Source organism: Centroberyx gerrardi, chromosome 9 (genome assembly GCF_048128805.1).
Source record: "Centroberyx gerrardi isolate f3 chromosome 9, fCenGer3.hap1.cur.20231027, whole genome shotgun sequence".
Lineage (NCBI taxonomy): Eukaryota > Metazoa > Chordata > Actinopteri > Beryciformes > Berycidae > Centroberyx > Centroberyx gerrardi.
The window spans coordinates 3,124,683-3,141,553 of NC_136005.1; the positions used below are offsets into that span (position 1 = coordinate 3,124,683).

General features: G+C 40.7%; 1 protein-coding gene across 1 annotated transcript; it reads left to right on the forward strand.

The window, feature by feature from the left end:
• Positions 1–308: 308 nt before the first annotated feature.
• comp (cartilage oligomeric matrix protein) lies at positions 309–15,532 on the forward strand. The gene is made up of 19 exons (XM_071911739.2): positions 309–369; positions 3,122–3,195; positions 3,607–3,658; positions 4,075–4,223; positions 4,342–4,479; positions 5,306–5,383; positions 6,278–6,430; positions 7,212–7,316; positions 7,830–7,937; positions 8,684–8,843; positions 9,305–9,423; positions 9,639–9,691; positions 9,814–10,007; positions 10,780–10,958; positions 11,110–11,158; positions 12,167–12,363; positions 12,960–13,132; positions 14,008–14,147; positions 15,393–15,532. The coding sequence occupies exons 1-19, from the start codon at positions 309–311 to the stop codon at positions 15,449–15,451; spliced, it is 2,241 nt and encodes a 746-aa protein (XP_071767840.1). The 3' UTR covers positions 15,452–15,532.
• The last annotated feature ends 1,339 nt before the right edge of the window (positions 15,533–16,871 follow it).

Consider the following 16,871-nt stretch of genomic DNA (forward strand, 5'->3'; position numbering starts at 1 on the left):
TGCTTTTGTGCATTTGTGTCATTTTAGTTTGATCCTTGTATTAACTGTATTGGTATTAGTGCCAGCAGTATGTGGGGTGGACAGTGTCGTCCAATCAGAAGCCTCAGCACCACTCTTCCCTGTTCCTTGGACTTTCCAACCAAGTGGTGGAGAGGGGGGGTAGAGGGGGGGGGGGTTGGATATAAAAACCAAAGCAGGGGAGGAAAGACTTGAAACAGTCTGCTGGAACCCAGCTGGCCTCCTGTGGGTCTGGAGGACAGAGACGAGCAGACAGAAGAGAGGAGCTTCATCCTGCAGCAGATAAAACCATGCTGCGGATTCTGCTGCTGATCGCTGCGTTCTGCTCACACACTGCAGCCAGCCAGAGAGGTGAGCCCAACTCCACTTTAATATTTAATATCAACACCTTTCTGACTCATTATCTGGGAGCATGTGGAGTTAGGATGAAGAAAAAATAAGATGAAACTTTATTGATCGTTTTCGGGAAATTGGATCATTGCAGCATTAAGAGAAAAGGTGAAAATTTAAAGCACAAAAATAGCTATAAAATAAGCAATGAAAGCAATACAAGCAATAAAAAATACAATAGAAACAACAGTGGCATTAATAAACATATGATGCTGACAATTTGAACACAGACTGAAGACTGGGAAAGAGTATGAATTTACTGATGTATGGATTTACTTATAGTTGCCTCTTTACTCCTTACTTACGTAAATATAGATTACTAAAAATGAAATATGTGCTGTATACATAAATGTAGGTAAATAGTTAGCATGTATAAATATAAGTACGTATAAACACAAATTGATTGACATACTGAATATCAAGCTCTTATTGGAATGTTGCAAAAAATTTAAAAATTGAGAAATAACAGAAATAAAATGTGTAAGAGTTGTGAGAAAATGAAAGGTGGGAAAAGGTCTGAAAAATCCTTTGAATTAGGAATTTCTTTTGCTCATAAAAAAGTATCTGGTTGTTTTTACACTCATTCACAACCTCAGAAATGAAATGAGTATTCAACAGGTTTTGAAAAGCTCAGAAGAGCTGCAGCATTCTGGATGAAGTAAATCTTCATGCAAAACCTTATTTTCTCAAGTCCACTGTTGTTGTTATAAATGTCACTTTCACACAATGAGAAAATCAATCAGAGAGAGCTTTCTGCTGTAAAATGACTCATTTACCTTTGTGTCATCAGTGTGTGATTCACCTCCAGCATCTGTCAGCTCTGCAGACGTTTATTTCTTCTTCTGTGGAATTCATTCAGTAAACAGAGATGCTGCTAATGTGAAGAACACACTTCCTCTGCTTCACGCTCAGAGACTTCTGCCCTATACAGCTCCCCAGGGGGTGAGGGGTGTGTGTGTGTGTGTGTGTGTGTGTGTTGTGGGGAGCGAAGGGGGGGTCAGTTACTATAGTCAACATGGCTGCTGTCTGCTGCAGCATCTTATCCAGCTAGCAGCGAACCTCCCTGGGGTAAATAAGTAAATCCATAAATTGAACTTCCAGGGGATCCATACTGACAAGATGTGAAGCTGCTGATCTGTTGAGCCTTTTGGGTTGTTTTTTGGGGTCCTAGCCATAGTCAAAAAGTCCACTTTGTTTGGTTCATTTAGATTCACACTGTCCAATTACAAGTGAACCAAGGCTTTTAAATAAAAGTCATCCTGCAGGTTAGAGGTTTTGGCAGCGAGCGAGTCAAAACAAATGATTCCAGTTCCTGTAACTTCAGCTCAGCATGATGGACTTTGGCTGTTTGCTGTAATTTACCTTCTCAGTTTTCCCTCTCTAAGCATGAGGAACTGCTGGTTATCAGATGTCAACATCCATCTCCCTCTACACATAATCCCTTGTGTTTTGGGGTCATTTCCTGTCATTGGTTGGATCACGTTCTCACTCCGAACGAACCGCACCACAGTTCTCTTGTTAGAGGACTGAGACTCTCTGTGCCGTTATTTGGTGCCACCAGAGTTAAAAGGTCATCGTTCTCACCTGGACAAACCAACTGAACTGAAGGAGGAAACACTGCAGAGTTCAGAGAAACCGCTCCTGGTGTGAAGGCGCCCATAGTTCCCTCCTAGTTTATTGTGGTCTCCATCGTGGTCACATGGTATGGAGCCGGGCCAGCAGGACGCCCCCCCGGGGTTCAGCTCCTTATAGCACGCAAGCTCCAAAAATGTATCTTCCAGAAAATCTTTTATCGTTCCATATCTGGAAAATCGGTTTTGCGGCCGCATCAAAAAGACGTTGACTCAAATACCTGGCTCTGCTCAGTGTCAGCAACTGCTTGTGTATTGGATGTAATTCAGTCGTGCGGTGGTTGAGGAATGCCAGGTCTGGGACTTGGGGGTGTGTGTGTGTGTGTGTGTGTGTGTGTGTGTGAAGCGGGGGGGTGAGACAGAGATGAGGCGGTGAGGATGATGGATGGACAGGCAGTGGATCATGATGTTGCGTAGAGAGACATCTGTTTTGTGAATCTTCTGCGTCAGGGTCTTCAGAATTTAATTTACTTCTCTTACCTTTTAATTAAGAGTTTTCTCCTTCTCGTTGAGTTTGGATGTTATTTGGATCTTTGTCGTCTGGATTTTTATCTAACTTTTTTTGCATGAAAAAGACCCTTGTATCACATGCTCAAATTGTATTTATTTAGATTAGATCAGATTATTTCTCTCTCTGTTTTCAGTGTTTTCATTATTTTTGCAAAAAACCTAAATGTTATTTTCACCAGTTGTGTCACATTTTGGGACAAAGTATTCAACATTTTTACTTCAGTTATTTTAACATGGGTTTTAAGCATTGTTAGCATTCCTCACTGAAACCAATAGGCACCAGCTGCACAATAAGGCAACTTGCAGCTAGCAGTAAAATTAACCATTAGTTTCAATGAGAAATGACAACGAGCTAACATATCAGCTTTTGGTCAGGGAAGTGCCAGTTGGCTACAGAAGCTTTTCCTTAGTGCCTGGCAAAGACAAATAACAGACTGAGGGTAAAGTTTAAATATGTGTATGTACAGGCTGATTCATATGGGAAATCAGTTGATTAGAGTACAAACGGTTGTGTAATGTGTGAATCTGTTGACGTTCCTTTGCTGATGGATCAGTGTTTCTTTTCTGATCAGATGGGGAAATTATCAGTCAGATCAAAGGGACGAACCTCGCCCTGGCTGAGATCAAAGAACTGCTGAAACAACAGGTGAGACAGCTTCAGAGTTGGTATGAAGTGAAGAGAAAAGACATGAATCTGTTCATAACACTGGTTATCTGTGTGCACCTGAACACATCAGATGTGTTCAGGTACACATGGGACTGTAGGTATAGAGATGAGATAACTGAAATTCATCGCATGATATTTAAATATGTAACTGATTCAATCCTCAAAAATATAGAAGAGCTATTAACTTAAATGTGTTTCCAAAATGAAGTTTACTTTCATGCCAGCAATCATTTTAGTAGTGAGCAGGCTTCCTTTTTATCTTGTTTTCAAGTGAAACTCTTCACTTGCTGAGAATGTTGTGTCTGATGGATCAGATTCAGTTTGATAACTGGTGTAAGCCCACAGGTCTGAATCAATTAATTCAATCAATCAATCAATGATACTTTCCAGATAAAAGAGATAGTATTCCTGAAGAACACAGTGATGGAGTGTGAAGCCTGTGGTGAGTAGACCAGCAAGATAAATATATATTCTATTAATGAGCTATTATCATATAATATGATATATATATATATATATATATGATATAAGTATATGTAAGTATACACAAATTATATTTAAATGAATAAATAATATTTTTCAATTACAATAAATATACATGTAATATACAAGTTGTTCCATTTTTAACACAAGTAAGTACACCATAATACATTTGCAATAGAATAAAACTGATCTTAAGTTCCATTTAAAGAACACTTAATATGTTTAAAGTTGTTCCAAAATAGCACATGTAGTATGAACTTAGTGTAAACATGATTACAGTATAATAAATACATGGACAATAAGTACAATTTAACTATATGTTTGTTTTTTCACCTGGGATAATTGAGTTAATACTGACCCTGTTTCTCTCCTCAGGGATGGGGGGGCTGCAGCCTCGCCCCTCCTGTGTGCCCAACCCCTGCCACCCTGGGGTGAAGTGTATGGAGACACCTCAGGGTGTGAAGTGTGGACCCTGTCCTGACGGCATGGTGGGCAACGGCACCCACTGCACTGATGTGGACGAGGTGAGCAGAGATATGAGTGGAAACTGTCGTAAAATGCATCTTTTAACACAAATAGACTCCTGTACCACAGACATGGCTCACAGGTAACTAACTGTAACTGTAACCTCTGTGTCTGCAGTGCTCGGTGATGCCGTGTCACATGGGCGTCCGCTGCATCAACACCTCCCCAGGTTTCCGCTGCGGTCCCTGTCCCGCTGGATACACCGGGCCCCAGGTGCAGGGGGTCGGCCTCGCCTACGCCACCGCCAACAAACAGGTCAGCGTCGCTAACACACTGCTGTTCAGTTCAGTTTAGAAGAGGAAGGAGAAGAATAGGAAGAAGTAGTAGTAGTAATAGTACTAGTAATGGTAGTATTCTAAAAATAAAGAAAACAAAACAATCATATCATGTTATCATAGGGCTGGGCGATAATTCAATATTATCGTTTATCGTTTTTCAGTGGAATCATATTGTGATGATATGAATATATTTTAATATCGTGACACACATTTCTGCTGTCTAAATTGATGATGACAAGCAAATTTTACTTAAAAACTCTCATAAAATGAGGTATGGTAGGAATATTATTTGAATATTTCTGTTTTGTTTGACATCACAACTAACATCACCATTCGGTTCAATGAGATGAACATTAATTTGATTATTTAACGTGATTTTGCATACATGAACCATATCGTGATATATATTGATATCGAGAAAAGTCCTTATGATTATCGTGATATTGATTTCAACCATATCGCCCATGTATTGGCTATAGAAAATGGAAGACTTGTGCTTGGTAGTTTATTGTGGTCTTTATCGTCTCCAAAGGAGAATTAGTTATGCAGTAGATCAACATTCAGTCGACACATTACACAGTCAGATTACATTAAGCAATCTATGTAATAAAAGCAAAAGAAAAAGAAAAAAGAAAATCATGCAGAATATACAAAATAATAAAATAACATCTGTGCCCAGCCCTTGTATGAGATTATGGGAGTTTGTGATACAGGTTTGGTTATTCCAGTCTTAACATGAAACTCTTCTCAGCCTGTTGAGATCCAGTCCTTGGATGTTATTTCTGTTTGTTCGTCCTATCAAGGTCTGCAAGGACATCAATGAGTGTGAAGGTCCCAAGAATGGAGGCTGTGTGGAGAACTCAGTCTGTATGAACACTCCTGTGAGTATAAACACTGTTCTGATTTACAGCTATCAGTGATCAGGTTTCATGTTTCATGTGGGAAGTGTACAGCTCATATAGCTGCACCATAGCCTAAAGGTGCAGAGGGTGAATCATTGAAAAAAAAACAATGACCTTGACACACTTCAAATTTTTGAGTGAAATTTTTTGCAGATTGTAGTTTTAGTTGTGGCCTACAAACATTTCTCAGAGGCAGAGTTTCTCTGGAGGCAGAAATAATCTGATTGGTTGAGTTAAACCTCAGTGGGCGGAGCCAAACAAAAAGTTTTCAGAGAACTGGCAAACTTGAATGGCAAAGAAGGTTCTCTGGTCAAAAATATAAATAAAAATATAAATGGAATGACTTCTTTTATTATTCCTTCATGACCATGGCATCATGATGGTGAAGGTCAGCAGCTAGCTAACTAGCTTACCTAGATAGCTAAAGGCTAGTATGGCTAGTTTGAACTTGGAAGGTCAGCTAGCTAACTAGCTAACCTAGATAACTTAGTTTGGCTAGATTCTATTTTTTTCAGTTAGTAGCAGAGTGCTTAATAATATTAGCTTCCTCCTCTCTTACCTCTTGTCTTTTTCACTGGGCTTCAGTCTAATGTTACTTAGCCAGAAAAATGGTGGTTCTTTGGCTCCACCCACTGAGGTTTAACTCAGCCAATGAGATTATTTGCTACACCCTTCCACAAAGTTTCATGAAAATCGGGCCAGTAGTTTTTCCGTAATCCTGCTAACAGACAAACAAACAAACAAACAGCACCAAAAACATAACCTCCTTGGCGGAGGTAATAGGCTACAGAACAGAATGTGCTGATTTGTATATGTGCCTTGCTAGCTGTCCCCATATGAGTGATATAAGGGATGTGATGTGTGTGTTGCCAGGGCTCGTTCAGGTGCGGTCCCTGTAAGACGGGCTACGTTGGGGACCAGCGGCGTGGCTGTAAGCCTGAGCGAGCCTGTGGGAACGGCCAGCCCAACCCGTGCCACGCCAGCGCCGACTGCATCGTCCACCGCGAGGGGATGATCGAGTGTCAGGTGAAAAAATAAAACCAACTACTTTTTCTCCTCAGTTGTTATTTCTGAAAGCTGCACTAGGTCAACTTCACACTCAGGGATAACTGTTTGAATTTTTTGAACGTTTAAAGGACTTCTTTACCCAGAAATGATGTAACGTGTACACCTCAGGCCTAAATTTCTTCTTGGGTCGGAGATGGTGAAATTGTTTTTTTTTTGCAGCAGGTCCGTACCCCAACACCTTACATAGATTTGGGCAAACAGGGTGAATCTACAGCGTCTCAATTACTAGGGATGGGACACTCTACTGTGTTGCAGTCCCAGTTTGTGATTTAGCCTGATAAGACAGGGGTATTTTTACGTAAAAAATCTTGGCTAGTGCAGCTTTAACCTAGCTTGTCTCGTCATAAATGATCATGGCAGTGAGTGACACAGGAATATTTATCACATGTACTGTCAGGACTCTGTCGGTTGCTTGTAATGTTGTAAATCTAGAAATCAAAGCATATTCTACTGTTACACTCTTTGTAAGTCGCTCAGGATGAGAGCGACAACTACAGCCTTAAAATATACGAGTTAGTATAAAAGTAGTGGAGGTTTTACAAAGCTGTTAAACACATCATGAAGAAGTTTAAACATTTCTTACTCACCGCTGAAATATTTCACTTTGCGTGCTCGTTCCAGGTCTTTTGACATCGGAGCTCTGTTTGAGCCATTATGCACATTGGATACTGTATTCAGTACATAACTGAGGCAATGAGCAGAGTCTGTACAGTAGATAAAACGTTTTCCATCCTCACAGTGTGGAGTCGGATGGGCTGGCAACGGCTACCTCTGCGGGCCTGATATTGACATCGACGGTTTCCCTGATGAGAAACTGGAATGTCCTGAGAGGAACTGTGCCAAGGTCAGGCTCTTTTAAAAGTCTTTGAAAAATAATGAGACGAGAAACAGTCATAAGCAAAGACAGATCAGAATGTAGTCATCTGCAAAGAATAAAACATTGACACTCTTATGTAGACTTGATTTTTATAGATGTGAAATATTTATAGTCTGTTATCCCCAGAATTTTATTCTTGGTAGGATGGAAAATCATCTGAAACAGTATTTAGACCATCATGGGACACTAAAACTCTCCACTGAAACCCAGACTAATGAAATTATTTTAGTGTTAGCAGCTCTTTAAGGCAGAGTGACCCACCATACCTATTCAATAGTAGGGAAACTCTGATCCATAGTAGTGTATGGGATGCATTGTGCCTTTGCATTTAATGTGAGGTCTGTTGTTCTTGTGTGCCAGTTGTCACGTTGTCAATGTCTTTGCACCAATACCATAAAAAGACAAATTAATGTACATTTATTTTTGATTTTGGTACTTCTCTCTTGTAGTCTGCTCTAAAGTGAGTGTCTTTCTTTTCAGGATAACTGCCTCACTGTGCCCAACTCTGGTCAAGAAGATGCAGACAAAGATGGAATAGGAGACGCCTGTGATGAGGATGCAGATGGCGATGGGATCCTCAACACACAGGTTCATGCATCACCATTCCTCAGTGACAGATATTGTGCCGGGCTAAAACTTCTAAAAAATTAATTAAAGGTGTGTAATAAACCTTAGGCCTTAGGATAAAAGAGTTTAGGCAAACTGGATGCAGCAGAGTAGCGTTTTGCTGCCTCCACCTTTAAACCATTCTGGTCTGGAGTCACGAGGTCTGAGTACTGCATCCAAGATACAATAACCACATGACGGGAATTCATTAATCACAGCAAGTAGTAAAGGACTTGGACAACTATGGGTGAGATGACACAGGCCCCATTGTTTCCTGTTACAAAGAGGATTTTGCTACAGAAGTGCATTTGTTTCTCTTTCTTTGGCTTTACTGAAGAGGATAAACATGACCGTCTGCCATCTCTGAAAGCTTTAGCTCCGTTTGCTCTGGAAGAACAGAACCTCTTCCTGTTTTGTGCCGTAAAGTGATCCAGCAGATTTCCCTCCAGATCCACCAGGTGGAGAAACAATGGAGGATGCAGAGTAGAGGCTGATAGAGGCTGACTGGCTTATAGGCAATGGTCTTGTTTGTTTACAGTAATTATACTTATGTCTCAAAATTAATGTGGTAATTATTTATTGATGTTAAATTGCTACACATGGCACCTTTAAATGAAAAACCTGCACTTGCAACCCTGAAAATGATTAAAAGGGTAAAGAAAAAAATGAATGAATGCATGAAATACTGTGTATTGTGTCACCAGACTTTAAAGCTGCTTGTTTGACAGGACAACTGTGTGCTGGTGCCCAACGTGGACCAAAGGAACGTGGATGAGGACGACTTTGGCGATGCCTGCGACAACTGCCGCGCCGTCAAGAACAACGACCAGAAGGACACAGACGTGGACAGATTCGGTGATGAATGTGATGAAGATATCGATGGCGATGGTCAGTATGCCATCTGGGTGACTTAATAAGCTCAACTACCTATAAATATTAAAGTCATTAATCTACTGTATATTGAAAGCCCAAATCATTAATTGCAGAATGGGGCCCCTTGTTGCAACACTCACTCCAATACTGACTGTATGTTTCGATTCATTTTAATTATGTTTTTTACACTCAAAAATTGAGTAATTGAGATTTAAGAACTGATACAAGATGTAACGTATAATATATAATATGATATAAGAACTGACAGTATGTAACAGATAATCAATTTTAGAATGGGTTAAAATAGATTTTGAGGCTGTAAAAGACTAATTTGCAATAAAAAAAATTGGCTGTATTTGTAAACATTGATATAAAACAGACCAGTTTTTTGAGTTGAAATTCTTGATTGGAGTTTTAAGACTATAAGTGACTGCTACAGGTTACTTAACATTCACTAATGTCCACTTCAATCCCAGGAATCCTCAATCACATGGATAACTGCAAAAGGGTTCCCAACGCCGACCAGAGAGATCGTGATGGAGACAAAGTGGGAGACGCCTGTGACAGCTGTCCTTACGTCCCCAACCCCGACCAGGTGACCCATGCTGTTCTCAGCCCATAACCATGTATTATTCAAGCACTCATTACCATACAGAGTTGAAGAAGTTAGTTAAAGTCACTAACCTGGTAGAAACACTATGCTTCCTCTAAATCAAGAGTGTGCTTTTGAAAATTAGTTTGATAGGACATCTGTAACACAGGCCGATGTGTTGGGCTAAGGCTGATAGTAACTCATGTCATCTTGCTCAGCTGGATGTGGACAATGACTTGATTGGAGACCCATGTGACACCAACAAAGACAGGTATTGTTTCACCTAATCAATCACAATCTGTGTCACCCATATGTATCATTGTCATTGCTGTAATTAGCGTGCTGAAGACCTACAGTAAATCTGCCTGTGCTAACAAAGTCTCTATTTTCCAGTGATGGCGACGGTCACCAGGACTCTCGGGACAACTGCCCCGCCGTCATCAACAGCTCCCAGCTGGACACCGACAAGGACGGCAAGGGAGACGAGTGTGATGACGACGATGACAACGACGGCATCCCCGACCTGCTGCCGCCCGGTCCCGATAACTGCCGTCTGATCCCCAACCCCCTGCAGGAAGACTCTGACGGTGGGTACCGACAGTCCGCTCCGGTCTCTAAGTTGTGTTAAAGTGGTAATCCTAAAAATCCTACTTCCCAGAGATCACCTGTCAATCAAACAGTGTGGGCGGAGCTTGGATTTTCTGTTGCTGCAGTTTGAGTTTCTCTTTTCTTTGTCTGTTCAGCCATGGTGGCTATCACTGCTCATGCTAACTACCCAGTTCTTCTTCTTCTGTTGATTTCAAACAAACCCGGAAACGTAAAACGCATCACTTCCTGTGCGCTAGAGGATTTTTCCCAGGAAAGAGCTGCCAGACACCGGCTGTTTAGAACAGACAGAGGAGAAGATTTATGAACTGGGTATAGATTGGATCAAGGTTGTGTTGGAGCAATCAGTGGTAGAAAGTAGCAAAAGGAATATTTACTTTAATGAAAATGTTGCAGATTAGTTGATTTTGGGTTAGGCTAATTCCCACATTAACTATTTATAATGGCTGTTGAAGAATACTAAATGACTAAGTTGTAAACAAACTGCTTAGTCCCAGTCCAGAGCAGAGCTTTTATATAAACTATGTGTTTATTGTTTATCATATTGTTATATCAATCGGCAATAGATAGTTGCAAAACGGACATTTATTTATACGAAAATGTCACAGATTATTATTTAATGTTGTGTGTTACTGTTACTGTTAAGTTGTTATTTAAGCTGTGAGCAGGTTGAGCATGATTATATAAGCTCATAGTCATCTATCTATCTATCTATCTATCTATAATTCACCATGCATCTTTCCTCTTTCCCAGGCAACGGTGTGGGCAACGTATGTGAGAAAGACTTTGATAACGACACCATTGTGGACACCATCGACGTCTGTCCAGAGAACGCCGAGGTCGCCCTCACCGACTTCAGGGAGTACCAGACCGTCGTTTTAGACCCTGAGGGAGACGCTCAGATCGACCCCAACTGGGTGGTGCTGAACCAGGTGAGTACCAAGTGGCTCGGCAGTTTTTTTGTCTTTTTATTAAAAAGTGCTTTAACTTTGACTTAACTTCCCTTGACTAATGGTTGCAACATGCTCAACATACTCTTAGTGTGAAATATTTTCCCTTAAACCAACTTGTTTTTTTCTGCAGGGAAGAGAGATTGTCCAAACGATGAACAGTGATCCCGGGCTGGCTGTCGGTAAGAGCATTACATCTGCTATTTGGTGGAAACTTTTATCCAAAGTGACTTTCAATATCATGAGTGCATACATTTTTAGCACGGGTGGCCCCAATGGGAATTGAACCCCTAACCCTAGCAGTGTCAGTGCCTTGCTCTGCCTGTTGACTGGAACACAGGATATTAATTAGCCAGGCAGCTAAACAGGCTACATATCCAACTGATCAGCAGATAGGAGTTTTATTTATATAACCATTTCTTGGAGGCAGAGCTGCTCGAGGCAGAAATAACCTGATTGGTTGAATTGAACCTCATTGGGTGGAGCCAAAGTTTAGCCACAGTTTAGTTATCTGGCTAAGCTTAACGCTAGACCAGTAAAAAAGGCAGAAAAGGCAGCAACACACAGCACAGAGCAGTAGGTGAGGGAGCCAAAAACCAGACGAGTTTAACTCCAATCTGCCACAGATCCAGTCCTTACTAAGAACTTAAAACTAACTACAATCAAATACAAAATCAGATCTACTGAAGATGGTGCTTGAACACCTTGTATTGTGGCAATTGCCTCTGAATTTTGTATAAAGGACCCACCTGGTTAATAAATCTCAAAAAGTGAAGGCATCATCAGTAGCTAATCAAAGGGGAATAACACTATAATAACTAAAATTAGTTGCTCTTATACCCCTGCATTTCTCAATCTGTAATAGTGAATCTTCATTACAGAGTCACACCAAATTATTATTCCATTATTCAAAGAATGAATAGGAAAAAAACAGAGTGATTTTGAGTGTGTCCACAATGATTTCTTGGAGATGAGGGTTCATTTTCAGGTTTCCTTGATCCATTGAAACAAACCCCTATATCTTAGCTTTTGGGGGAAAGTCCTTTATGTTTGCCAACTCCACTCTCCTCAGCTATAAAAACACAACAACGTAAATCAATTCTTAAATTGAGTGTTATTTCCCTTTGACCAGCACTTCTCAGTCCATTAAAAAGACACCTGGTGCTGTGTGCAATATTTTCTACACCTAGGTTACACTGCCTTCAGCGGTGTGGATTTTGAAGGGACGTTTCATGTAAACACGGTAACGGACGACGACTACGCGGGTTTCATCTTCGGGTACCAGGACAGCTCCAGCTTCTACGTGGTGATGTGGAAACAGGTGGAGCAGATCTACTGGCAGGCAAACCCCTTCAGGGCCGTGGCCGAGCCGGGCATCCAGCTCAAGGTACCGGTCCACCTACTTAAAAGTCATATTTTATTCATATTTACATTTTAGACACGTAAACTGAGAGTGCCTTACAATGAGTGGGGAGGGATTGGCTCAGTGTCTTACGCAGGGACGTTTTCACAGGATACATGGCTGTAGTTCAAACCTGTGATCTTAGTTTTAGTATACAAACATTTCTCTTGAGATGAACCTCAATGGCTGGAGGTTAGCTAATGTCTCTCGCCAAGTGAAAATGGCTTTTACATTTTCTTTTAAATGTGATTTTAATGCACTTTCACTATTCTTCATCTTTTTAATCTTCTTGCACTGTCTTTTTATCTATCTATTTCTATTTTATTTATGTAAAGCACTTTGAATTGCCGTTGTGTATGAAATGTGCTATATAAATAAACTTGCCTTGCCTTATTAAAGTGAAAAGTCAGTATAAGTATAAGTTGATTTGTTCTTCCTAAAGCACAGATATATTCTCAAAGACATGCACAAACATCTCATGCACAAACTGCCATAAAAATCTGCCATCATTAGCACCAAAGCATTGAGAAATATGTTAGAAAGTAGACTTGTGACTTCTTGTGATCTGTGGCTTTGACCAGGCTGTCAAGTCGGACACGGGACCCGGTGAAAACCTGAGGAACTCCCTGTGGCACACCGGAGACACCAGCAACCAGGTGAAGCTGCTGTGGAAAGACGCCAGGAACGTCGGCTGGAAGGACAAGACTTCCTACCGCTGGTTCCTCCAGCACCGGCCGGCCGACGGCTACATCAGGTACCGACTGAGCTAACAGAGCTACGTGTCGCATTTCAAGATCAATAAGACCACAATCATTTTGAGACATTAGTATAATTACTGTAACCAAACAAGACCATCACCATCTGTCAGCCTCTATCAGCCTCTACTCTGCATCCTCCATTGTTTCTCCACCTGGTGGATCTGGAGGGAAATCTGCTGGATCGCTTTACGGCACAAAACAGGAAGAGGTTCTGTTCTTCCAGAGCAAACAGACTTTTGAGTTTCTGGCAGCAGATGGTGGAAGGAGTGAAAGGCCGATGGAATAAATCACTTCCAAAATGTTCATCCTCTTCAGGGAGGTGGAGGGGGGGGGACAGGAAGCAACGGGGCTTATGGGAAATGTAGTCTTATTGTGGAGAAATGCTAGCACTAACAATACCATGAGATAGAGCCTACCAATTGTCTCCACCATGATCTAATTTGTTTACAGTAATTTTACCAAGGTATCACAATTCATTTGACACTGATATATTGGTGTTTAAAATTATACATATAGCACCTTTAATTATTGGCCCCAAAACGCGCTATTCTCTCATTCTCTATTTGTACAGGAAAGAACATCATTGCAAACTGCATGTTGAAATTTGGCAGTTTAAAGTTTCTTCACTCACTGGCAGACACACGCATCATGTAAATTGCTAGGCTCCACCCTTCAATTAGGCATATATCCAATCCACCAAGCAACATGTATTTCAGTACATTTTTTAATTTTACAACTATTTTGGCTGTTATTTCGTTGTTTTCTTCCAATGGGAGGCGGTAGCAAACTCAGCACATGCCAGGATCCCCACATAACAATGGATTCATTACCCGCTGTATGATGTCAGTATCTGCTGTCTGTTGGTGTGCAGGGTGCGTTTCTATGAGGGTCCTCAGATGGTGGCGGACACAGGCATCATCATAGACACCACGATGAGAGGAGGCCGGCTGGGCGTCTTCTGCTTCTCCCAGGAGAACATCATCTGGGCCAACCTCCGCTACCGCTGCAACGGTGAGCGCTTCGGACCACATGGTTGACAGTGTGAGAAACTCAAACTGGCAACCGTTTCCGTGTGACCAGACAGCTACCGGAAAGAGCTCTCCCTTCCCTCAACAACTATTTATTTTTTATTTTAACCTTTATTTATCCATGGAAAGCCGACTGAACACGTTTGCTCTTTTCCAGTGACTCCCTGCTTCACATTCACAGTTCCATACATCCACATTTAGGAGCCACCCAGTACAACCACAGTCTTCTACTGCTGGACACTGAGCAGTTGGGGGTTCAGTTCCTTGCTCAAGGGCACATTGACAGTAGTTGTTGAGTGAGGATGAAAGCGATACTCATTCACTTTCTCCATCCACATTTTCCCAGCTGGCCCAGGAATCCAAACCGGCAATCCTCCGGTTTTCCTTGGTTTGGTCCTCCACTGTCTATACACATCATTTTTGCATGTGCCTGATTTGCTAGTCTTTGATTTATGATAAATTTCAAGCTTTTAGACTCTTCCCTCCTTACTGGAGTCAGAGAGTCTTGGACTTGGTGCATACAGCTTAAGAGTTTATTCTCACTGGAGGCTTTCAGTCTTAGTCTTATCTCAGTTTGCTATAGATTTGATTCCTGCTTCTGCCAACCCCTCCAGTCACATTGCTGCTTCTCTGATCTCTGGGCTGCTGCCTGTGAGCCCTTGAGCAAAGCACTTAACCTGCGACTGAGCCAGTGAACTAGTCAGTGTCCACCAGTAGCAGACTGGTTGTACTGGGCGGCTCCCAGTGGGAATGTGATGAACTGTGTGAAGGTGAAGCAGGGTGATGTGTTGCTGGGAAATAACACGGTGCTCTTGACTTTCCGTGGATAAATAAAGGTTTCAGACATTTTCCTAAAGCCGTGCTTAACAAGGGTGTAACAACATAATGTATGTACAAAGTGTACAAATGTAAATGTTTATAATTAAACTGTTATTACACCCTACCTACTTTATATATTGCAGATTTTCAAGAAGTGCTAACACAGCAGTAATGTGTACTTTGAATACTTTTCTGTAGGGTAATACACGGCCCATGGTTAAGCGACATTACGCTCAGTTATTACAAAGCCATTTAGTTGTAAATAGTCCAATATTTAAAAATGCAAAATAGATGTATGACAAAAGTGATTTTTGTTCTCCTTAACTGGGTATTTTCCTTTGAATTCTCACTTTTCATGAATGTTAACACCAAAAACAGCGACCTAACGTCTTATCGTCTCTCTGTCCAGATACTCTTCCTGAGGACTTCGACACCTACAGGCAGCAGCAGGTCCAGCTGGTGTCCTAATGAGCAGCGGTCAGGCCCAGGGGATTCTGGGAACACATTCCAACGCACAACTGGGTCTCAGAAGAATCAACAGTACGCAAAACCGACCAGAAGTCTCTGAAATCTCTCCAGTTTTACCACGAAAACCAACAAACTGTTCTCCAAAATCCAACAGTGATAAAGTGTTTTGTTGGACTGTTAACAAATAAGACGTTTCTTCTGTATGAATTTCGGTCTTAAATAATTTTGTCACAAAATATTGTCAATTGTATATTTACCTTTCAGTTTATGCTTTATGAAGAAAGAATTATTTCAAAGATTTAACTGTTGTGACTTAAGAATAAAAGTGGATTTTGGTAAATGATGTATTCTGAATCTCAGCACTTATTAGGTTTGCACAGCTGATTGTGCATAGTCATATATCACAATTTTAGTTTCTATAATCAATAATCATAGGATATTAGCATATCGGAAGTAGTGAAATATTTAATTCAGAACGGCCGAGGTAGTTGAAAATCATGAACATGTTGATATAAGATGCAGAAAGTGCAGAAAAATAATTTTGTATCTCTACTCATCAAGGATAATTGAAACTAATTAATTATGACTACAATGTCTAGCAAAGTAATTGGGACTTTAATTTTATCCATAATTGTGCAGCCCTGTCTTATCTAATTTATTTTATTCTAAGTAGCAGACGTGATTCGTTTTGTTTTAGTGGAAATCAAAATTCTGAACACAAATATTTTGAATACTGAAATGAATCCCAAGTCACAAGCATGCACATATCCAAAATAATCTTTTAAAAACGCATATGGAAATACAGATTACAAAATATAAACGATAACAAAGACAATATACAACAGGATTGAAACATCATGCATGTCCACATCCAGCACACCGCGATGCTGTAAAACCACACCGGACAGTTTTAATCATATTCTGCCAATCAAGACTATGTACAGAGAAAAATCTGTCTTCCACATTCGATTTAATTGACATTTTCTTTTATCTTATAAACAAATGGTTCACATAAGGAGAATCACACGGCAACAAATAAATACTACAGATCTTTTACTAGGACTTACAGGACAACAGTGATATAATGCTATTCTCACTATAAGCTTTAAGTGTAACTTAAACAAAGTGTTTTCCAGGGCCTTTTACATACTTCAATGGATTGTAGAGTCATTTAGAAAACCCCATGTTATTAAAGGGACATTTTATTCAGACCGAAAACCCTCAGGGAACAAGCAGCACTGAGGAACAACCAATCAGGAACTCTTTCCATTTCATTTGGGACTGAGGAATACAGTATTCCTATTCTCAACACATCTGTTCATTTGGTTTGGGACAACACTTTGCTTTTTTACCAGAGGTGTGACCAAGTCAACTCTGCTCGAGTCCCAAGTCAGTCTCAAGTCTTGAGGTGCAAGTCTCA